General features: G+C 36.1%; 1 protein-coding gene across 4 annotated transcripts in view; it reads right to left on the bottom strand.

Moving 5' to 3' along the window:
* Nucleotides 1–26,070, bottom strand: part of VPS8 (VPS8 subunit of CORVET complex) — a 242,373-nt gene that overhangs the window by 147,227 nt on the left and 69,076 nt on the right. For all 4 annotated transcript variants that reach the window (XM_019735832.2, XM_074328957.1, XM_074328952.1 and 1 more), the window contains 5 exons: nt 25,753–25,827; nt 24,981–25,016; nt 23,990–24,080; nt 23,524–23,570; nt 22,483–22,572 (listed from right to left, as the gene is read on the bottom strand). In XM_019735832.2, coding sequence (XP_019591391.2) covers nt 22,483–22,572; nt 23,524–23,570; nt 23,990–24,080; nt 24,981–25,016; nt 25,753–25,827 — 339 coding nt within the window. The remainder of the gene's footprint in view (nt 1–22,482; nt 22,573–23,523; nt 23,571–23,989; nt 24,081–24,980; nt 25,017–25,752; nt 25,828–26,070) is intronic.

Here is a 26,070-nt window from a genome sequence, read left to right as displayed (position 1 = left end):
GAGAAGGCCCTATGTGAAAAAAAATATTACATGCTAGCACTTATTTGACAAAAAGAACAACACTGAGCAATGCTTATTATTTGAGAGAGAAGTATCAGAAAAAGGACCTACAATCCTTGCAAGGAGTATAGGGCTACCATCCCTGACCCATCCATCTGCTTCCTTTAGTCATCAATATTCTTCATGACTAGATTTAAAATCTTATTTAGATTCTTCAAAAACAGGAAAGAAAAATCACACATTTGAAAAGTGTTAAAGCGATACCAAGTTTCAACCCCGAATGAGAATACAGTGGGCCAGATAACCTGGAGGGGGGGGGCGGGGGGGGAGTCCTCTCTAGAAATGCCAGGGAAATTTTAATAGACATTGTTTAAAATACACAGATGAGCTCCCAAGAAAAGTTTACGGCAATAACCAGGGTCTAAAAGTGAAAGGGGAGCTGAAAAACAAAAAAATATGCGCTGAGCTGTCAACTGAGACTGTCCTATAAATCTGTTGATCACATAAGAGCTTGTGCTTTAATGCCAGAAAGAAGTTGAGGTCTTAGACCCTTGCAACATAAGGAATTAAAGAAAATATCTGCCTACAATCAGGATTCTTAAAAAGCTGCATCCCTCATGAAAAGGAAATCAGGGGGGAAAAATCTGCTTATAGGCAAAGGAAGATGACGAGAAAGGTTGTCTGTCTCAGCCTGGACTCATTGGGAGTACATCTGTACTCTCCAAGAATCCATAATCAAGACCCTGCCTACAGGTGAACTTGGGATTTTAATTTACACTATCTCAGTGTATGAACAATCAAGACAGGAAATTAACACAAAAATGATCCTGAAAAAGGATACTCCTGAGGCCCCTGAAAGAAGCCAATTCAGAATCTCTCCAAAGACAGTGCTTAACGCAGGCAAAATACGTCCTACTGATAAAGCCCCAATGAAAAGAGCTCAAAACAAAAATTTAAAGCACCTCATGAAATAACGCACCATGTGTGAACATCAGCAAAAACTAAAATTGCTAAAACTTCAAATATAATTATCAGGTAGAAATTATTAAAGTATATTTAAAATGGTTAGAGACATGAAAAAAATAAGGAATTAAGTGCCTAGCCTAGTACTAAGTACTAAGGATATACTATAGGGATAATGAAAGGTAAAACCATCAGATTTATACCTTTAGATCACTCTGGTGATTTTATGATGACAGGGTCTGGAAAACCCAAGAATGAAGACAGAAGGCTACTACAGTAATCAAAGAAAGAAATAGGGGAATAAACTAGAATAATGATAGTACCATGTTTCCCCGAAAATAAGACCTACCTGGACCATCAGCTCTAGTGCGTCTTTTGGAGCAAAAATTAATATAAGACCCAGCATTATATTTTATTATATATTATATTATATTACGTTATATTATATTCATTATATTATATTATATAAGACCCAGTATTATATATTACATTATATTACATTATATCTTATATCATATTTATTATATTATATAAGACCTGGTATAATATATTTTTATTATATTAAATTACATTATATTACATTATATTATATTAATTATAGTAAGACCCGGTATTATATTATATTGTATTATATTATACCCAGTCTTATATTATATTAAAATAAGACTGGGTCTTACATTAATTTTTGCTCCAAAAGACTCATTAGAGCTGATGGGCCGGCTAGGTCTTATTTTCGGGGAAACACAGTAGGTATAAAACACAGCAAACAAAATTAAAAAGTATTTATAAGGTAAAACTGTAGAGCTTGGTGACAACTTGGTTGTGGGTTGGAAGGCAAAGGGAAGAGTCTATGATAACTCCTAAGTTTCTAATCTAAGTGATGGTTGAATGAGGATATCATAAAATGAGATAAATATGAGAGGAGGTCTTAGAAGAAAGAAGGTAAGTCTAGTTTTGGCTATGGTAGATTTGAGAACCATCTTTTCTTAGATGTAGAATAATAAGAACTTGAATATAGTAATCTGAAACATCGGAGTTAGAATTCTAGATTTCTAACTATAGATTTCTAATGAGAGGAGACAATGTATATGAATAAAACTGTCCACAATAGATAAGAGATACCAATCAGTGGACAATGGAGTAAATCATGAGGAAGACCAATATTTATGATATGGTCAGAGGATGGAAGGAAAATTCAACTCAGGAATAGTCACAAAGGTTTAAAAAATCAGAAAAACACAGTCACAGATATCTGCAGGATATGGAAATTCAAAAAGACTGATTATCACTGTTAAATACAGCACTGAGGATAAGTAAGATATAAAATGTGTTTATTAGATTTAGCAATTAAGATATCATTGGTATGTTTAGTAAGAAGATGTTTTATTTTCCTGATTAGATGGTAAGTACAGTGATGGGTGAGATCCAGTCTGCAGAGAATTAAGTGGTGAATGAGTATTTGGGGCATGGGGTGTGAGGAGGATAAGGATGAAAGGGAAAGAGGAGACTGGAGAGAGAGAGGAGAGTGGAAGGAGGGAGGGAGGAAGGAAAGAGAAAACATGAATATACACACAACTGAAATCAGTGAATAAGAAAACTAGAACAGTGTAACAGAATTAATAGTTCAAGATATAATTCAAGAAAACTTTCCTGAAATAAAAAGACAAACCTACATACTGAAAGAGCACATATGCCAGAAAAAATAGCATAGAATGATTATATGGAGACTCAATACTGTGAAGTTACTGGAGTCCAAAAATTAAGAAACAACCAGGAAAAGCAATCAGTCAATTTTGAAACAGAAAAAATATCTGACTAGCCTCATATTTCTCCACAGTGGCCTTCAATGCCAGAAGATAACAGAGCAATATATTCAAGATCCTTAGTGAAAGACAAAATTGATGAGACAAGTAAAGAGTTAACAAGAGCAAGCTTGTGAGCTAACAGGATGAGACAGGCAAAGAGTTAACAGCAGCGAACTTGTGAGCTAGCAGAAACGAGCTTAAAAATTAACTGCTTGGCTCTGAATCCCCTGGCTAACACAGCACCAGCGAGCTGACATCCTGCATAGAAAAATATAAAACCCCAGCTAAAATGAAACCCATCACAGCCGTCTCTGTCAGACTGCCCCGGCAAACTCCTTTTGCCAGTATTTCTCTTCCAAACAGAAACCAGCCATCTTCTCTAGACACTGCCACTGGCTCTCTTTCTCTGCCTGACTTTCAATAAACCTTTCCTTGTTTTCTCACTTTTCAGAGTCTCATGAATTCTTTCATGTTATCTGAACTGCCAGGGGTAATTTTAAACCAATACAAAAATGTTTGTCTTTATAAAAGCTAGAGACCAATAATTTGAAGATGTAACAGCTTAAAGAATATTGTTCTCTTGAGCGTTTCTTGAAGAAACTGTTTCAGCAACCAAGAAATGACTGGGGAAACTATAGCAAAAGCACTGGTGATGAGCATGAACTATATTTAACTACAAAAGTAAGCCTAAAACAGACACACTCTGATAATGAGAAGATTTACATAGAAGACAAATTGGAAGGAGAAAGAGAAAAGAAGGTGGGAGGTAGAAAAGATTAATTGGCTTCATCTGTAAAATAGTAGTTAAAAGATATTCTTTAAAGCTCACAATTAAAATTGGAACTAGAAGCATGTTTAACATTAAAAAGTAAATACTGACATAATAGGTACAACACATTATAGCAAGGAACAATGTCCAAGGAAATAAGAGAATCAAGGGTACTATTTAATGCTATAATTATAAAGGTATTCATTGGAATTAAATACATACCCTGTTTCCCCGAAAACAAGACCTAGCCGGACAATCAGCTCTAATGCATCTTTTGGAGCAAAATTAATATAAGAACCAATACTATATTATATTATGTTATATTATATTACATTAATTATACTATATTATATAAGACCCGGTCTTATATTATACTAAAATAAGACCATGTCTTATATTAATTTTTGCTTCAAAAGATGCATTAGAGCTGATTGTCCGGCTAGGTCTTATTTTCAGGGAAACAGGGTATTCCTAAATATCAGCAGTACATGCACATATAAAAAATAAAGTAAGTGATAAAAAACTTTCTTAAAAAAATAAAAACAAAAATATTGTCACCCCAATAAATTTTAATAAAAAAAAATATTTGGCTTAGCTCACTTGAGATTTCCAGATTGAAATTTGAAAAAAGCAAAAATCCGAAATCTCAAAAAGCAAACCCCAAATGCTGTTGTGGACTAAAAAGGAGCTCTGTGATAAATCTAACTGAAAGTAACCTCACAGTACGATCTGATCATAAATTCTGAACTGGGCAAGTCATGAAGGGCAGTCATGCCCCAGGCCTATAAAAGGTTTATTATCTTCACCTTAAGCAAGCCCTATCCATTGTTTTTGTGCATCTAGGTTAATGCCTCTCTTTCCAAGGGAGCACATAATCTTGTTGACTAACCTGTAATCCAATCATAGAGATTTCCCCGCCTTGCTTTCTCCCACCTTCATATATTCATTCTCACTTTCTCTCAATTCCAAATGCAAAACTGTCATTCTCTGGAGCATTGGAGATCTTGCTTCCCAGCACGTTATCAGTTTGACTCAAATCAACTCAAATAAACTGTTATAAAAATTCTCCACAGGTTATAAAAATTCTGCATATGGGGAGCAGCAATGATATACTCCTACCCCTAACTATTAGTAAAAGCCTAGTAAGGAACAAAAACTCCCATCTTCATCCAGCAGTGAAAAGGAGCACTTCCCATTAATGGAGGCTGAGTGGGCAACCTGGACTTTTACCCCCACCTGGTAGTAACAAGGTGACACCATGCCAGAGCAGTATCAGAGGAAAAGCAGCTTAAAATAGAAAGTTTAAAGATCTGAAGTCTCACAATATAATACCCCAATATCCATGCTGCAAAAGAAAACCACAAATCTTACCAAGAACCAAGAAGATCTCAACTTGAATTTAAAAATGATAATCAATAAATGCCCAGGCTGAAATAACAGAGATGTTAGCAGGATCTGACAAAGATTTTTAAACCAGTTATCATAAAAGTGCTTCAATGAGCAACTAGAAACAATTGAAACAAATGAAAATATAGAAAATTTCATCAAAGAAATAAAGAAGATATAAAGAATCACCAAGTGGAAATTTTAGAGCTAAAAAAAAAAAAATGCCTGCAATTTTTAAACACTCAAAGAATGGGATCAACACCAGAATAGAGGCTGCAGAGGAAAGATTCAGTCAACTGGAAGGAAAAAAAAAAAGAAATGTCTAATCTGAAGAAGAAGAAAAATGACTGGAAAAAGAAAATGAACTGAGACTCAGGGACTTGTGAGACTATAACAAAATATCTAATATTTGTGTCATCAGACTCAGAAAGTGAGAAGAAAGAGGATTGGACTGAAAAAGTACTCAAAGATATAATGACTGCAAATGTCCCAAATTTGTCAAAAGACAAAAACAGATTTTTTTCAAAGATGATAAACCTAAAGAAAACCATACCAAAGACATTTGCAAACTTCCAAAAACTAAAGACAAAAAAAATTTTTTTCAAAGTGGCACAATATTATCTAAGACAATATATTATAAACAGAGAAAGATAAACAGATATAAAGGGAGGTAAGATTTCTACATTACTTCAACTAGAACTATAACACCAGTAGACTGTGATAAATGATATATATATATACACAAAATACCTAGAGCAACCACTATAAAAAGCTATAAAGATACTCAAATATACTATAGTATGCAATTTCACAATGAAATTCTTAAAAAATTCAAGTAACTCATAAGAAGGCAGGAAAGAGAAAATAGAGAAACAAAAAACCGAGATACCAAATGAAAAACGAAAACAAAAATGACAGAGTACTTGACAGCTTCCAGTCAAGAAGGTATAGTAGGTAAATGCTGTGCTTGTCTCCTCTCATGACCACACAAAATTACAACTAAACTACAAAACAACCAACATTGAAAATCACCTGAAGTCTAGATGAACAGAAATCCTATAACTAAGGATATACGGAAGAAACCACCTCCAGACTGGTAGGAGGGGTGGAGACCCATAACAGGCAGGTCTCACACTCATGTGTGGCAGTTAAAAATTGGGAGGGATATTTCCTGAGGATCAAGGGGTCTCAGGCTCTTCAGCCCAGGGTTCCAGTGCTGGGAAGAGAAATCCTCATAACTTCTGGCTGTGAAAACCAGAAGAGATTGTGGCTGACTGAGACAGAGGGCTGCTGAAGTCCCAGGCGCTCCTCTTAAAGGTCCCGTGCACAGACTTACTCGCTGACAGACTCAACTGCTCTGAGCTCCAGCACTGACAAAGCAGCTTGAAAGATGACAGGGACATACAAGAGGAAGTGAATTGTCTGGCTTCAGGGCAAGGGCTGAAAGGGCTGCTTTGTCCCAGACAGAAGTGCTGGCAGAAGCCATTGTTTCTGTGTTGAGCCCTCTCCCTTCCCAGTGTGCTCACACAGGCAGGCACCATATCTGAGTCTCCATCAACCTGGCTAGCACCATTTGCCCTGCCCTGGTGATTCCCTGAGACCCTGCCTCACACAACTTACAGGTCCGCCCAAGCGACTTCCAGTGGCCTTTCCAAATGGCCTGTCTTGGCTCATGCTATAGACTTTCCTAAAACCTTTCAAAGTTTCACAAACCCCAAACAAGCAAAATCTGATCTTGGATTGCCCTGTATCACTTGCTAAGCAGGTCCAAGCCTGGCACTAGTGGCAGCTAGCCTCAGTTCACAGCTTAGCCCCTCCCAGGCACCTCCAAGCGAGCACAAGTGGCAACCATCTGCAGCTCATACCAAGTGGCCCTAGACAGGGCACAGGCAGAAGCTGATCATGGCCTGCAGCAGAGCCCATCCCAAGAGGCCCCAGAACTAACACACCCAGTGGTCAGCTTCAGACCACAGCAGAGCCCCACCTCCACAAATGACACATCCAAAGGGCAGACTAGGCACACACCAGAGCCCCACTAAAGCAAATCTTGCTCTGTGGAGTCAGCTTCTCCACAACAGCTCTTCCACTGCATTAACTGCGAGTCCTCAAAACCAATCAGACTGAGGGTCAATCCCTCCCACTGATGTGAAAATTGCAACCAAGGATCACCTATAACAGGAGGGCACATGCAACCCACACTAGGGACACACTGGAGCACCTAGCTCAGGTAACCAGGGAGACTGAGCCACTGGGCCCCACTACATACCTACTACATACAGCCACTCTATTAACACCAGGAGACATAGCAGGTCTACCTAATACATAGAAACAAACACAAGGAACCGGCTAAAATTGGCAGACAAAGAAACATGTCCCAAATGAAAGAACAGAACAAAACTCCAGAAAAAGAACTAATCAAAATGGAGATAAGCAATCTACCAGATGCAGAGTTCAAAACACTGGTTATAAGGATGCTCAATGATCTCAGTGAGAATTTCAACAAAGAGACAGGAAACATAAAAATGGAGATAGAAAACATAAAAAAAGAATCAGTTAGAAATGAAGAATACATTAAATGAAGTAAAGAATACATTAGAGGGAATCAACCGTGTAGATTAGATGTAGCAGAGAATTAGATGTAGCAGAGAATCAGCTACTTTTGGAAGATAAGGTAGCACAAAACAACCAATCAGAACAGCAAAGAGAAAAAAGAATCCAAAAAAATGGGGATAGTTTAAGGGGCCTCAAACATGCCAACATTTGCATCATGGGGATACCAGAAAGAGGAGAGCAAGGAATTGAAAACTTATTTGAAGAAATAATGACTGAAAACTTCCCTAACCTGGCAAAGGAAATACACATACAAGCCCAGGAAGCACAGAGAGTCCCAAAAAAGATGAACACAAACAGGCCCAAACCAAGACACATTATAATTAAAATACCCAAAGTTAAAGACAAAGAGAGAATCTTAAAAGCAGCAAGAGAAAAGCTGTTAATTATCCACAAGGGCGCTCCCATAAACTGTCAGCTGATTTCTCAACAGAAACTTTTCAGGCCAGAAGGGATTGGCAGGAAATAATCAAAGTGATAAAAAGCAGGGACCTACAACCAAGATTACTCTACCCAGCAAAGCTAACATTTAGAATTGAAGGACAGATAAAAGAGCTTCCCAGACAAGAAAAAGCTAAAGGAATTCATCACCACCAAACCAGTATTACAAGAAATGTTAAAGGGACTTCTTTAAGAAGAAGGGGGATAAAACAGATCAACAGTATGACTAAAATAGCAATAACTTCCTATCTATCAACAATTACTTAAAATGTAAATGGATTAAATGCTCCAATCAAGAGACATAGGGTGGCTGAATGGATAAGGAAATAAGACCCTTACATATGCCGCTTACAAGAGATTCCCTTGAGAACAAAAGACACACAGACTGAAAGTAAAGGAATGGAAAAAGATATTTCATGAAAACGAAGGGAAAAAAAACTGGGACAGCAATACTTATACCAGACAAAATAGACTTTAAAAGAAAGACTAACAAAAGACAAAGAAAGATCTAGTAATCCCACTTCTTGGTATTTATTGCAAAAGCCCAAAATACTACTTCAAAGGGACATGTGCATACATATGTTCATTGCAGCATTATTTACAATAGTCAATATATGGGGGCAACCTATGTATCCATCAACAGATTAACGGATAAAGAAGAGATGATATATAGATATAGATATAGATATAGATATAGATATAGATATAGATATACACAATGGAATATTACTCAGTCATAAAAAAGAATGAAATCTTGCCATCTGCAACAACATGGCTGGACCTAGGGGTAACTGCTGAGTGGAGCAAGTCAGACAAATACCATATGATTTCACCTAATGTGGTATCTAAAGAACAAAATTAATAAACAAACTAAACAGATACAAATTCATAGATTTAGAGGACATTTTGATGGTTGCCAGATGGAAAGAGGATTGGGGGTACGGGTGAAAAAGGGGAAGGGATGAAGAAGTACAAATTGATAGTTACAAAATAGTCATGGGGAAATAAAGTATAGCATAAAGAATATAGTTAGTAATACTGTAATACCTATGAAAGGTGTCAGATGGGTACTAGATTTATCAGGGTTATCACTTCTTAAGTTACATAAATGTTAAATCATTATGTTGTACACCTGAAACTAATATAATATTGTATGTCAACTGTATTGAAAAACTTTAATTAGTTAAAAAATAAAATAAAATGATAGACTTAAGCCCTAATATATGAATAATTACTGTAAATGTAAATGGTCTAGATATTCCAATTAAAAGACAGAGGTTTGCAAAGCATATTAAATAAGTCTACAACAAATTGTTTTCAAATACAACACTAAAGGAAGATTGAAAGTAAACTGATGAAAAAAGATATATGATGCAAACATTCATCAAAAGATGAGTGGCTATATTAATATTAGATAAAACAGACTTTGGAGCAAAGAAAGTTGTTACATAGCAACAGGGACATTACAATAATAAAAGGGTCAATCCACCAAGAAGACATAGCAATCCCAAATGTATATGTACCAAACAGAGCTGCTAAATATATGAAGCAAAAAAATGATAGAACTGAAAGGAGAAATAAACAAATCCACAATGCTATCTAGAGACTTCAACACCCTTCCCTCAACAATTGATAGAACTACTATACAGAAAATTAGGAAGGATACAAAAGAACTCAATAATAGCATCAACCATTAAATACCTAATTGATATTTTTATAACACTCCAACCAACAACAGCAGAAAGCAAATTCTTTTCAAGTGCTCATAAAACATATATCAAGCTAAACCACATTTGGGCCATAAAACAAACCTCAGCAAACCAGAAAGAACTGAAATCATACACACTGTGTTCTCCAACTACAGTGGAATCAAACTAGAAATCAATAACAGAAAAATAACAAGAAAATAGGCAAACACTTGGAAAATAAACAACACACTTCCAAATAAACCAAGAATCAATGAGAAAGTCACAAGAGAAATTTAAAATTACATTCAACTGAATGAAAATGAAAATACAACATATCAAAACTTGTAAAACACAGTTAAAGTTGTGCTAAGAGGGAAATTTATAGCATTAAATGTATACAACAGAAAAAAGAAAAAGTTTCATATCAATCTATACTCTAATTTTAAAAACTACAAAAAGAACAAAATACATTCAAAGCAAACAAAAGAACATAGTAAGGAGTAATCAATGAAATTTTTTTTTAAAATGGCACTATAATAAGGTTGATAAAACAAAGAGCCAGTTCATTGAAAAAAATCAGTAAAATTGATGAACCTCTAGCAAGACTGACTAAGAATGAAGAGTAGACACAATTACCAATATTAAGAATAAAGGAGGGGATACCACTAAAGATCCTGTAGACATCAAAAGGATACAAGGGAATACTATGAACAACTCTACACGCATGAATTTGACAACTTAGATGAAATAGACAAGTCCTCAAAAAACACAAACTATCACAAACGCAAATCAAAACCACAATGAGATGTTACCTCACACCTGTTAGAATGGCTATTATCAAAAAGACAAGAAATAAGTGTTGGTGAGGATGTGGAGAAAAAGAGAACACTAGAGCACTGTTGTTGGTGTGAATGTAAATTGGTGCAGCCACTATGGTAAACAGTGTCTCCACGCAGCAGCTTAACCGTTTTGTTTCCTTCTACCTGCCCACAAAGAAAGGAGAGTCTGTAAGACAGATCCTTTCAGGGACTTTGCTAAACCTTTGTGTTTGCACCTTAGGCCTCCCTGTTTGGTCCCAGAAAGACGACTGGACAGTCAATGACGAGTAAGATTCCTCACGAAAGGAACAACTCAAGCCAGGAGCAGTCACGTGGGGACCAACAGGAGAACCCACAGGGTTCACAGAGGTGGGCACAGCCCCCCACCTTCCTCAGGCTAAGGAAAGCCTCAGCCACTGTGGCTGCATTCCTTCCCAGAACCTGCAAGGGAAGTGATTCAATGAGGTGCTCTCCATCTATTCATCTGCATATAGGTTTTTGTCCCTTGGGGAAGTTGAGACTTACTGTCCACCTGTCTGCAGGCAAGGGTGATTGACTTAAATCGGTTTCCTATTATGATGTATAGGATTCACAGATCTTGAGATTGACAAGCTTTATCTCCTTTACTTCCCCACAGAACTAATAAAAGCTATTGCGCAGGCCCGATTAGGCGCTACAGCCCAGACCTTGAGACTGCTGGTCCCTTGGCCTACGCACTTAAACTCTATTCATGGCTACTCTCTTTTCTTAACCCTGCGCCGTCCTCCTCGCTCCCTACAACTCTCATCGCGGGACACGACAAAACAGTATGGAGGTTCCTCAAAAAATTAAAAATAGAACCACCATATGATCTAGCAATTCCACTTCTGGGTATCTGAAAAAACAAAAATACTAACTCAAAAAGACATATGCACTCCCATGTTCACTGCAGCATTATTTTCAATAGCCAAAATATGGAAACAACCTAAGTGTCCATTGATGGATGAATGGATAAAGAAATTGCGGTATATGTACACAATGGGATATTATTCAGCCATAAAAAAAGAATGAAATCTTGCCATTTGCGACAACAAAGATGGACATCCAGGGTACTTATGCTAAGTGAAATAAGTCAGACAGAAAAAGACAAATACTTTACATAGAATCTAAAAAAACAAAAAAGAAAAGAAAGCAGCAGCAGCAGCAACAGGTTATAGATACAGAGAACAGATTGGTGGTTGCCAGAGGAAGGGAGTGGGAGAAATGGGTGAGGTGGATCAAAAGGTAAAAATTTTAAATACATTAAAATTAAAATAAAAAATTGGACAACCTAACATACTGTGTAATTCTATTATATATACCAAGGGATAAGGAGAAGTAGTTCATCATATTTCCAATTAAAATGCTCCAAGAGAAAGCACCTCGCTTTATGAGGCCCATTCCTAAGACTGGATTTGACACTAATGTGTGATTACTGAGATAAATTATGATGTTCTAACAAATGTAACTAGGAGTGCACAGGTAGGCTAGGCAGGATAATTATGTTCTGAAAGAATTAATGACTATTTTTCAAAATCATTTATTGAAATTACTTTTTAATTGTTTTCACAGCATAATCACCCCCTATTTTAGTAAATACTTTTTTTTTTTTTAAAGGAACATTAGTGGTCTTAAACGCAGATTATACAATATATATAATTTGGAAGAATCAATAACTAAACTGTAAAATTAGTCACAAGTCTGACACAACTCTGATTTTTCTTATGACTACTTTGATTTTTCTAAAATATCAAATTTAGGAAAGGTATTTCTCTTTTTATTTTTTCTGCCTGTTTATTTGTTGAGCCTAATGCCATAATTACTTAGTCTGCCTTTAAGTAATCACATTCTAAATCGCACATTGTAGGGGTGGATAGAGGAGGGAGGCTCTTTAGTACTGAGGGCCCAAGGGAGGCCCCTAAGTTACCTCTACTTAAGAGTGACTTGGGCTGTGAGAATCAAATAGAGGATCACATGGTAGGACAGTGCTCTGAAATATACTAAGGTTCCAGACTGGAAAGAATTCCTATTCTGTTAATGTAATCAAGAATGACTCAGAAAGCCTCATGTACTCTGTGATAAGAATGTATTCCTTGGACCTACATGTAGTTTATCACTGTTTCCCCTCTATGTAAAAAGTTCTCATTTCCTTGTTCATCAAAGCCACCACTAAGTATTTGCAAAGGAAAATGTAGTAAGTATTAATGAATATCCCCCTGCCTATATTTTTAAGCCTTTTAATCCTTTAAAGTCTTACATTTCAAAGTTTACAAAGCACTTCACATTGGAAACACATAATAATTAGGTTGGGCAAGAAGGGACTTTTTTGCCCATTTAGAGATGAGGAAACAGACTCAGAAAGTTTACGTGATTTTCCCAGGGTCACACAGCTTGTTAAAATGCAGGCCACCTGTAATCTCATCTACAGCACTTTCTGCCATTTCACTTCTCTTCAACCTACATGTTTACTGTACTTCTCCACCTCTACATTCTCTTCCTTCCAAACATTACAAATATATCCCTTGAATCAGTATAGGGAATTGTCATGGAATGATTTTCCTGGGTGCAAGAAGTAAAAAAAAAGATAGTACTATGAACAACTGTACACACATAAATTTGACAATTAGATGAAATGGACCAATACTTCAAAAATCACAAACTATAACAAATCACTCAATATGAAACAGAACATTTGTATACCTCTATGATTATTAAGGAAATTGAATTCATAATTTAAAAATTTCCCTCCTCCAGAAGAACAAGAATTATATTTGTTTGTATGTGCCCTTAAGAAGTCTGGAATAATTCACAAGAACATAACAAAAGCAGTTGCACGATAGGGTGTGAGGAAGGGGTGGTATAGAATGGAAACAGGAGAGATGCCAGGGTAGAGTATATGACTTTTCACCAATTATGTCATATTTGTCATTTTTTGACCCATGTGAATGTGATATCTCTGAAAAAATAAGCAAAAACAAATAAAAGGACTTAAATAAATACCTCCAAAATCTTCATGATCAGATGGTTTCATTCTACCAAACATTTAAAGAATTAATGTCAATTCTATACAAGCTCTTCCAAGAAAACAGAATAAGAGGAAACACTTCCCTAATCATTTTATGAAGTCAGTATTGCTCTCATACCAAAATCTGAAGACATTACAAAAACAGAAAACTACAGACCAAATCCCTCACGAATAAAGATGCAAAAATCCTTAACAAAACATTAGTATATATAATTCATCAATATACAAACAAAATTATACATCTTGACCAAGTGAGGATTATTCCAGGAATGCAAGGCTGGTTCAATAATCAAAACTCCATCAATGTAATACACCATATGAACAGGATAAAGAAGAAAAACCATATGATCATATCAATCAATACAGAGAGAGCATTTGACAAAATTCAACACCCATTCATAAAAAAGCCTCTTAGAAAAATAGAAATACAGAGGAATTTCCTCAACTTGATAGAGTACCTACAACAAACCTACAGCTAACATTATCTTCATGGTGAAAGATTGAATGCTTTCATTCTGAGTGGGAACAAGGTAATTGTGTCTGCTCTTACCATGTGCGCGTGTGTGTGTGTGTAAGACAAAGGACAGGAGGTACAGGAAGGCTCATTTTTAAAAGGAAGTTAGGGGGTAGCCAGTTAGCTCAGTTGGTTAGAGCGTGATACTGGAAGCACCAAGGTTACGGGTTCAATCCCCACATGGGCCACTGTGAGCTGCGTCCTCCTTAAAAATTAATTAATTAAAAAATAAAAGGAAGTTAGAATGTTGAAGTAGAAGAAGAGGCATCTTAAGCTCTTTACGGAGGATTGACGTATTTATAAAAGCATTGACTACTTCATCTGACATCTTTTAGAGTACTCCATTTTCTTGCAGGTGGAGAGAGAAAGATGAGGCAAAGTTTGTTTTGATCTTGAAGAATAGAAAAATTAAGGTATTTTACATTTTAGTGACTGTGAATTAGGTTTAAGTTTTCAATAACTTGTACATATCTCTATCCTACTATGGTAGAGCCTTCAGTAAACAGCACTCTCAGAGGTTGTGCTGAAGAAAGTTTTAACACTGCAGAATATAAATAACTGGAATTGGTAGAGCCCTTATTAAAGTCTATACAGGTGACAGCATATTTGAGCACTTTATATATTATATGTCCGTGACAGTTACATTCCTTGGTTCTCTGAGAGTGGCTTTTGAGCCATTGACTATATCAGCAAAAGCTGCTCTTACCACTCTTATTCAACAAAAGGCTGGAAGTTCTAGCCAGCGGAATAAAGCAAGAAAAAGAGGAGAAGGGAGCACACAGAGTGGGAAGGAAAAAAACAAAACTGTTCCTGTTTGCAGATGACGTGATTGTGTGCATAGAAAATCCCAAGGAATCTATAATAAAACCTGCTAGACCTAAGAAGTGAGTTCAGTAAGACTGTAGGATATAAGATAAACATACAAAAATCAATTATACTTCTGCATGCTATTAATGAACATGTGGACACCAAACAACTGCACTCCTGGGCGTTTCTCCCACAGAAATGAAGACTAATATTCACACAGAAACCTGTACACAAAGGATTATAGCAGCTTTATTTGTAATAGCCCCAAAATGGAAACAGCTCAGATGCCCTTTAATGAGTGAGCGGTAATCAAACTGTGGTACATCCACACAGTGGAATACAGTTCAGCAATAGAAGACAACAAACTATTGATAGGTACGGCAACCTAGATGAATCACCAGAGAACTACACTGAATTTAAAAAGTCAATTCCAAAAGGTTACATACTACATAATTCCATTTATATAGCATTCTTGAAATGATAAAATTATAGAAATGGAGAACAATTCGTGGTTGCCAGAGCCTAAGGATGGGGTGGGGGCGGAAGAAAAGTGAGTATGGCCATAAAAGAGCAAAATGAGGGATATGTGTGGTGATGGAGATGTCCTGTATCTTCACTATCCTGGTTTTGAAGGTCAATATTCTGCTTATGTAGTTATACCACAGTTCTGCAAGACACTGCCCTTAGGGAAAATCGAGTTGAGGATACAATAGGATTTCTCTGTATTGTTTCTTACAGCTGAATGTTAATCTTATCCCAAAATTTAAGAATTTAATTTAAAAAAAAGGATACACATAGTCCTCAAGTCTGCCCCTAATTGTTCGTAACTCACTAAATAGGGCTAAACCCTACAAATGAACATTTTCAATTTGGCTTCTTAAAGAAACAAAGCCTTTATCAATTTTGAACATTTAAAACATGACATTAGTTAAAGCCAAATCTATTTCCATATTTTAAGCCTTCTCTTCTAGAATCTGATTAAGAAGAGACCAGCTAGACCGACCAGTGGATAACCCTCGGGGCAATCTCCTAGATGCCTGAAAAGGAGCTTGTGGGATCAGCAGCTCTCCATCTCCCCAGTGGCAAGGGGTAAACTTGAACTGAATTTCCCACAGGATCTGCAGTGAGCGCTCGGCAGCTGACATTGCCAGGACTAATATACACCACTCTGAGCAGCTGGTGCCCAAACTCAGATAATCCATTTGGAAGGCTCCTCACATGAGAGCCCTAAAAGAAAGGAAAATGGAAAAGCAAAACCCTCAATCCATCCAGCGAGACCAGGTCTACACATGCTCTGTATGGGACGTTGAGAGATCAAGGGCCTGTGTGCAAATTTCAAGCCCTTCTGCCCTTAAGTTCAGCCCATGCTGTGTGCTGCCTGCTGCTCTTTGCCTCGAGTCTTTCAACACCAACATAATGAGCTACACCTGCTTTAAGAATACTCAGTCTCAAAAGCTTGCAGGATGCCCGACAAATGGCTGAAGTTTTGGTCTTCAGAACTTAAAAAAAAAAAAAGTATTTTTCTAATCTATTCTCCAGTGCACAGCCCCATAATTGGCCAAAGATTGTTTTTCTTGTTAAATATTAATGTATATTTAAGACATTCAAGAAAGCAATGTGGATATGTGCATAGAACACTGAGCTGACAGAAAACCTAAATTTAGGCCTCTCAATTGTTTGAGTGACTGAATAAATCATTTTATCGCATCATGACTATTTTACCATCTGCCAACTGAAGGTATAATCTCTGGCTTTCCCTATTTTATAGGGATGATATGAAAAGAAATGAGACAGCAGATGCTTTCTGGAGTAACGGCATTAACTCTCATAATTTATATTGTAAAAGTCAATCAGGCATTGAAAACTGAATCGTTTAAAAATGATTCAAAATTTTAGCAAAGTCTAGAATATATATAGCAAAACAGATAAACATTCCTAAAGATAGAAAGATATATAGATAGACAGACAGACAGAAAGCTAGGCAGCAGTTATTAGTATTCAAACACCATTAGCAGCTATACAGATATCTCGCTGTATGTGTATGTGTGTGTATGTATATTTTTTTCCTTTATTTTTTTTCAGGATGATAACAAAATAATTTAGGAAAGACCTGACTCCCCAAAAGCAGCATTTTAAGCAAGCCTCAGGGATAAGAAGGTGTGCTGGGCACCAACAGTTTTCCCTTCCCGAAATCATCTCAGGGAAGCACGAGTTAGACACGGAAAGCCTCACTCTGGGTTCAGCTTTTGGTCTCTATTCACTCTTCCAGCGTGAACTCTTAATACAAAAACAGCTGCCAACAGCTGCCACAATAGCGTTGAATGAGCTGCTTCTCATGGAAATGGAAATGAAGCTGGAAGGAGAGCTTGGTAACAATCACGGTAAGGCTTCATTTTTAAAATCTTTTAAAATTATATTATTTTTCAAATCCTTGTAGCTCGACTCATATTAATAAAAGTCCTCCTGTTTATTTATTCATAAAGAAACAAACATGAGTGTAGAAAGATAAAATAACCCAAAATACGTGAAACTACTTTTCAGGTGATTTTGAAGCAAATGGTCCACAGACAATATCCTGAGAAACACTAATACAGAAATAAAAGATAAGAGTATTGTGAAGAATTCTAACATTTATTGGTTACGTAGAAGAGCAGGAAGAATGAACAAAGAAAGTCAATAAGCAGTGAGAGAGAGAAAAAAAAGCTGGAATGTATGATACCAGAGAAGCCAAATGTTCCAGGAAGTCATTAACTGTGTTGAATGCTATAGAGGATCAGTAAGATGAGGAATAAAAGGGTCCACAGAATTTAGAGACAAGGAATGAGAAGGAGGTGAGGAAATGCAGACAACTCTTATAATATGTTTGGCTCTGTAAAGAATCTGCAAACAGGAAACGTAAGGCTATTGGGTATGTAGGGGAAAGAAAGGATGTGTTTGCTGTTGGACTTTGTTTTGGAACGGGAAAGGCTTGGCCAGAAGAAAAAGTGATGTTCACGAGGTATGAGACAAAGAACACTTTATCTCCTTTTAATTCTACTAGTTATTATACAAGTAAATTATAATTATAGGTTCAAATCTCTCCTTAGACAAATAAAAGCCACAGACTTCAAACACATCAAAAGATCCAAAAGTTATTTTCTACAGTTAAGACAGGACAAAATATCGAATTATCTTTAGAGGGAAGTAAAAATACTGAATGGATTATATATTCTGACTCTTAAGGAAAAGGTGAGGTGAGGGGCCCCTCCTCAAAGGTAAAGATTAAAATTGAGGCAGCAGGCATGAGTGCCACCTGCTGGTAAAACACAAATTCTCAGTACTGTGACTAAGAAACCAGTCTTCCCTGGTTTAGAGGTTATCTGGTTCTAAAGACAGTTTCTTGATAGTGATGCAGAATCTCAGATCTTCCCACCCAGCAAAGAAAGTCTTTTAAAAACATTTTGGGTCTGTTTGTTAGCCTCTCTTCATCTCAATACATTCAAGAGTAGGAGGTGCATAAATCCAAAAGCTGTTACATCAGCACTAGGTCATTTTAAACTGAAATACACCTTCTCGTAATTTCTACCCACTTATGCTAGCCTGCCTTCTGCAGCCATACAGTAAATCCCTATATGATGAGAGTCCTTCATTATCTGAAGACAAGCCATGTCTCCACTTATTTTCTCCTCAGATGAAACGACCCCAGTATTTGTTTCTAACTGTTGTTTTTAAAACCTCCCACCATCCAAGTTCTAAAGACAGTTTCTTGATAGTGATGCAGAATCAAGACACAGCTTAGTCTGTCAACAATCTACAAAATACCTTAGAGATTGTATTTCCAACAGTTCGCCCAGGGGTTTCCTTACTTTTCTTTATCTAGGCCTTAACACACTATTGGCTCATACTAAGCTTGTGGTCAACTAAAATCCTGTCCAGCCAGATTGTCCCAATTCAGTACTCGCGCAATTTAATTATTAATATCTGAATCTAATGAAGTCTTGATTTTTATCCTTGTTACATTTCATCTCATAACTATTTTGATTGCACTTTTTGTCACGACCATTTTGGACCCTGATTCTAGGTGCCATCTAAATTCGACAAGCCACTCAATAAATCTTCATCCAAATCAAAAATAAAAACTTGGATATAAAAGAGCCCTAACATGTAATTAATACTAAGCCAGCAAAGAATACTCTTTGGGTAGGGATGTTTATCTAGCAGCAAATCTATTTACTAATCTATTTCAGCCATGAGGATAATGGAAAATTTAGACAAATGCTTTAATGAAATCAAGATGTTCTATAATAGGCATTCCATGAATATACTGTTCGCATATTTCTTTCAAAAGGGCAATTTATGAGTTTAACATGGGCATTTTTACTTGAACTCATAAAAAATGTTCACAAACTACATTGGGGTTATCAGCGGATAGTTCCTGAACGCCACTCTTCTTTTTAAAATATTACACTTTTAGAGTCAAACTATAATTATTTTATAATTACATATCTAAGGTTAAACACTTAAAACTGTAGATTTGCATCCAATTGGGTATGTATTTCACTCAACATAATAGGCTGAAAATCACCTTTTCCAAAAGAAAATAGTCCTCCTGAGTGAAATCAATCGTGTCTCCTCCGCTTGGGCAGCCATGCTAATTTGAAAATTTGAAATTTGAAAATTGATCCAAAGTTACTTACAAATTATTAACAATGATTCAGATTGTTCAAACAGTATCCTGGGTTACAATTCAAAATCTTGACATCTGAACAATCATAATGTCACATATGCTGAGCTTCAGCTATTTTCTTAAATATATTTATCCAGACTTTTCCATGTTAAAGACGTGGAAACTGTGCTCATGAAAATGGAAGCAAAATAACAACTGTTGTTCTATAACAGAGTGCAGCAGTCCAGATGTGGACCCTGAAGCCCAACTGCCTGGATTCTAACTCCAGCTCTATGATTTACTAGCTATGTCACCTGAAACGGGTTATTGAACCGCTTTGTGCCTCAGTCTCATTTATAAAGGGGAATATCAGTGCCTACCTTACAGAGTCATAAGAATCAAATGAGTTAGTATGTTTAAAGAGTTTGTAACAGTGCCTGCCACACAATAAACATTAAACAGTTTAGATGTTTGTTCTAATTATCATTCTTGAGCCCCTATTAACAGCACCCCTTCTCATCCATCTTTTCCTTGTACTTGTCTGAAAACAATAATTCAATGGTTAGTTAAGAGCTGGATTTTGAAGTCAGAAAGACCTGGATTTGAGTCCTTACCAGCAACATTACCTTGGGAAGTCACTTAACTATTATTCTCTCAGTCTAAATTTCTTCATCTCTAAAATGGGGATTGAAACAGTATCTACTTCATTGGGTTGTTGTGAGAATAAAACCGAATGTCACACCCTTTATATAGTACTTGGCATGTAGTATATACTCAGTGTGTCTTTATCAAAATCCCTTTTGTGTACCCCTTAGTATTTTAGTAGGCAAATCTGGATCGTACTAGTCTCCTTTCTGACAGTCTTATAGGTTCATGACGTTTTTGGCATATATCTTTGGTTATCTGCCTCTCTCCATCTTTTGTAGCTGGTCTGTGTTTTGTAGACTGATACTTCTCCCAACATTCATCCCTATTTCCTTTCTCTTTGGATTGTTTGTGGTTATGTCAAAACGTAAGCATTTCCTATATGTTTTTTGGAGCCCATAATATTGACATTGTGCCCATATTTTTTTCCTGAAATATTTGCTCTATAAAATATAGAATTTATGTTGAATGTATTTTTCATCATTATTACAATCTTTTTCCCTCAAGAGTCCATCCCTTCTACTTCACCAATCAATGATAAAAAGTAAATCCAGAATAATGGTTCCCACTATTGTTTCCTTTACCTTCTATGAGACTAAATTATTAAAAATTTAAAAATCTTATCAGATACTCTTTTAGCAGAATGAAACTTCTCACAGGGATCTAGGTGGTTAAAGAATACATAATACTACAGTTTCACTGTAAATTTTATAATTTGTATTAGAAACCATCACCTACATTCTCTGTCATGCTGAGATTCTTTCATATTTTTCCATCAAAACATCACTTTTATTCTTTTATTCTTTTATAGCTCTCTACAATATTCTCCACACGGTGGCTTCTATCTTACACACACACACACACACACACACACACACACACACACACACACACACAGTAGCCCCTTCTACCATTCCCTATTAAATGTTTCTTTTCAACAAAGTATACCTTCAGATGGCCAGAGTTCTTTCATGAATATCACCCCTACAACCTCTTAATAACAGATAGTCTCCTGTTAAAATATTGTTTTCTTTACTATATATACTTCATTGCATACGAAAGTGTTTATGTACAAGGTGTACTGTTCCCAAAGAGTTTTGTTCTCAAACGCTTTCTTTCTACCTATGTTTTCCTCCTATATTATCTATTTTTATAATTTTATCTGGGTTTATCTTCTTTACTGATAAATTTAATAAACCTCCAAACAGTAAATAAAATTTACTCTGCCAGAAGCCCACTACTGTGGCATTAAAGAGTACAATTCAGGAAACCAAATCCTCCTCTGATATCCGCCAAATGTTACTTGCTGTATCTATCCTTATCTTCCGAAGGTAAGAGCATCAAATGGAGATAGGAAAAGATACGAACCTGGGGCCTGCTCTTGAATGTCAAAACCCCTAGATTCTTCTAAATATTTCTGCCAACATACATTAAGAAAAATTATCTTGACTAGACTGCAAACTTTAAGATAGCAGGACCATGTATATTTTACTCACTATTGCCCAGTACCTAGTATATATCAGACCACGAGTTGCAGACATTGGCCCGTGAGCCAATCCTGCCCACAGCCTGTTTCTGAATTGCTCACAGCTAAAAGTAGTTTTTACATTTTTTAAGGGGTTTTTTGTTGTTTTTTTAAATAAGAATATGTGACAGAGATCATATGTGCTCTAAATTTTCGGATCTGGCCCTTCTTAGAAAATGTTTGCTGACTCTTGTATTATATCCTCAAATATTTGCTGAAAGAGGTGGTAGAGGGAGGGAACGCAGCTCTAGGAATGGGGAAGGAGAAACAGAGATTTGCAACAAAAATAATTGGAGATCACTACAAACAGTAAAACTGGAATAAAAACTGTACAGGCCCTAAATCATTCCTTGACTTCAGTTTTCACTGAATTCCAAGAGAAACTAAAGATATTTCACTAGCATATTTTAGAGATTTTTTTTGTAACTGATCTGTTCTTGAGTCACAGGAGCTCCTAGCAGAACTAAATTTAAATCTTGGTAGCTCACCTCTCCTCCAACCAGCCTAGTTAACATAAATGTTAGTCATTAGCAAGGTTTCAGCCACTGCAAGGTGTCAATTCGCAGGTATGTACCCATAGCCTTTCCTTCCACACAGCACTGAGTAGCTCTGCACTAGCACTTCACATTTTATTCATCTGTTTCCATGTGACCTGCTACTTCAAAATTTAATCCTTTAGAATGCTCTACCAGCCCTGAAATAAAGCTTTGAATACTGGAAATTATTTAACCAAACCATGAAAGTTTCATTCTCAAGTAAAATGAAAGAGTAGTGTTAGACCTATTCATAGCAATGGCTCTTAGAAGCACATGAAAAGGCGTACCTGAAAATGCTGCTCCATCACTTGGATTTTCCCCTGGTCTGGGCACTTTTTCAGAGCTCGATCTGCATAATGGAATAGGATTTCTACCATCTGAAAGGAAAATAGCCTTGTATAGAAAGTGACCTACATCTCTAAAGTTTTTCAATACTTCATATATATAATCCTCCAAAATAATACAAAATCAGGCTTTGTTATTAAAAATATAATTAAAAATTTTAGTGGTTTTATTTCCCATATTTTAAAACCCCAGCCTGATTTCTTTCAGCATCAGGGCTAGTATTAATTTGGTAATCTTTCCTAAAAATGTCTCTAGGTTCTAGGGCTTAGTAGCATCTATGTTGTTCAGGAAATGAAACATTGAAGTTAAGCTCTTCAGGAACCCTCTGTCGTAGGTATTTTCCTAACGTCCCTAAAGAACAGATGGATCACAGAACCCTAAATATTTTAGCAGATACTGAGAAAATCATTCACGAGTCTAAAGGGTGACCAATTTCTATTCATTTTCTAAACGTTTATACTAATTTAGACTATAATTTTTACTAAGACACTTGCACAATAGACTAGGAAAACCAAGCCACTATTAAATAGCATTAATCATATTAATCATGTTAATACTAATTAATAATAAAAAATCAGCCCTCTCTGCTACCTCAGGCAACACATCTGCTTACGTATCATTTCTCATGATTACCAGTTTATAAAAAAAACAAATGTCAACTTTCTATGGGCTATAATGAGGTTCAGAAATAATCCAGATCACGGGTTTCCTCCTTCCTGCTATAAACAATAAAATAGTCTTTTGGCTATTTTAATACTTTATCATCTTCATAAGAGAGTGAGCAAGAAAAAAAGAAAAGGTGATAAAAAGAAATTTAAAAATTTAACAATTCAAGATGACCCCAGGGAATTATAATCTGACTTGTTTTTTTATACACTGCCTCCTTGACTGTAGCCATTTACCTAATCATGCCCAAAGACTATTAGCAAATATCGAAAGCAAATCTGTACTGTACTCTAGAAAGACCCTATTAAAATACTCACTCGATCTGCAACCACAGCCTTTCGCTTACTGGCATCCCCTGATAATCCTGCAGAGAAGCAAAATCCAACATAAAAACAAAGTTAATCCACATCTTCAGGAGTGAAATTGTCCTAGTCTTCTATTTATAACCTATGCTAACAATAGATATATAATTATAACAATCCTTAGGTATCAAAATGTTGGCTAACATGCCATAATAGAAACATCTGACATCTACTGAACCAGATAGCAGATCAATGCACTTCCCTTTCATTCTTATGCAATGAAAGAATTTTAAAAGTTACATTTAAAATTCTTTATCCTGTATTTATCATTAATCTTTTTCACTGAAATCTGTCAGGTCTGATAACATCTTGTTTATAAACTAGATGAACACTAAGCTAAAAAGCATTCTAGGAGTGATTAGTAAGATTCATTCTCTGCTCTAGAAAAACAGTCTACTACACGTGAATTCTGTTAACTTACCTACTACTGCTTTTGCTTTTCCCTCATGGAAAGACCATGCAAGAGCCAAGGCTTCTGTAAGACAATCTTGTTTCAGAAGATGATCCACTCTCTAAAATGAATAAATGAGAGAAGCTAGACCCCTTTGTCTGACCAATCACAAGTCAGAATTCCTATTCTACCAAATATCTTTCCAGACATTGTTGTTTAGAAGCTACAATTATTCTAATAACCATGTGAATATCTGATTTCCAAGAAAAATAATTTCTTAAAGCACTAGACAGTACAGTAACTGTATAGGCTAGTGTACCATACTGTACTATACTGGAAGTCATAAGGCCTAGACATGAAGAGGAAACAACTAGAATGTCACTGTAACAGAAACAGCTAGTTGTTCATCACAACATCCTTTCACTCGCTCCTCCTTAGCAACAAATCCCAAGTTTATCTGAGACAGCAATACACCAGCTAAAGGACATTTCGAAGACTCCCTTGTAGCCACTTGGGGTCATGTGACTAAGTCTAGCCAATGGTAAGTAAGTGGAAGTGTTGTTTGGTATCTGGGATGTCACCTTAAAAGGCAGGAGGCAGCCCTTCTCTTCTCTTTCCTCCTTCCTGGAATGTGGCCTTAGGAGTTGGAGCTCCAGCACCCATACTGAAATATAAAATGACCTTGACACTAGAATCCACGCACAAGGGTGGTGGAGCGGGATAGTATGCTAAAGACCATGGGCTGCCAAACTAGCTACCTACAGACTGCTTTTACATGAGAGAAATCTTGTTGAAGCCACTGTTATTTTGAATTTTCTGATACATAATATGCTGCCAAATCTAATACTAATTTATAGTCAAGTTGTACCAATCAAGTGCAAAACAGTTACAATGGTTTTGATGCACACTTCTGAAATTAAAAAGCACAAATTCAAATAATCTTTTTCTGCAAAGTCAAAACATAACTATTAAGAAGCTATCAACTCAATAGCTCTGATATATGAAATTACTCTGCACTCACCTCTCTCCAGTTCCTCAGCATCATCACATGAACAGACTGGAAAACAAAGAGAAGGAAATTAAAATAATCACCTTTAACAAACTTGTTTGGGAGACACATATGCCCCAGTCCCACATCTCACTTTATATCTCTTTAAGTAAAAACTTTTCACAATATAGTTAGAAGGATTTACTAAAGGGTCTTCAAGGGCCCACATTAAAGAGTAAATCAAACAAATATTTAAACATTAATAAGTCCACAGTCTAAGAAGGAGTTAAATCCATGGACAAGGAACAAGGAACGTCCAATCTCCCTGTACTGGCTTGGGAATATTTGAATTTTCTTAAGAAAGAAATATTTCTGCATGTTAAGTTAAAAGAAAAAGCACAGGAACAAATTGCTATACAAAAAGTTCCTATTTCAGTGATTCTATTCTAAATCAAATGCATTTTAATATATCCTAAACTTAACGAAGCTAAAGACATCTTAATTACATGACAAATGTACATGATAAGGTATCTTCCTAGTCATGAAAACATAAATGTGAAGGCAGATTATGAAAGTATATCCCTGAATCAAGAAAATAAGCATCCTATTAGAATCAAAATGAAAGTAAAAGTACGTCTAAAAGTGAGAAAATAAATTAATTAGCTAAAAATCATGCCTATCTACCCCCTAAAAGTTTTATGATCAATATTCACTTTGTAATGCACTACACTCTTTACCAGCAACCTCCTGTAGCCCCAACTATCCTGACACAAACAAATGCAAGTCACAGAAAGGAAGAGCTTACTTTGGTCCCCAAATAAAAGATCTGACCACCGTAGCTACTGATGGATTGATAACAAGCCTTCTCTCCAACCAAAGCCTGTAAAAATAAATAAATAAATAAATAAATAAATAAATAAATAAATAAATAAATAAATATTACATGAATTAGAAGTCTCATCAAGTTTTGAAGAATGTCAATTACAGAGACAACATTTTAGGTCAACATGGTTCCATCCCATAGTGAGTGGGGAAAAGAATGTCAATCAAGTGCCAGTCTGTCAAGTGGAAGCGGCAGAAAAGACAAAGTGCAAAAAGTAATTCTCTGCTTACACAGGGTCTT

This window comes from Rhinolophus sinicus, linkage group LG01, assembly GCF_036562045.2.
Source record: "Rhinolophus sinicus isolate RSC01 linkage group LG01, ASM3656204v1, whole genome shotgun sequence".
Taxonomy (NCBI): Eukaryota; Metazoa; Chordata; class Mammalia; order Chiroptera; family Rhinolophidae; genus Rhinolophus; species Rhinolophus sinicus.
Note: the sequence above shows the minus strand (reverse complement) of the source record. Positions and strands in the feature narration are given on the sequence as shown.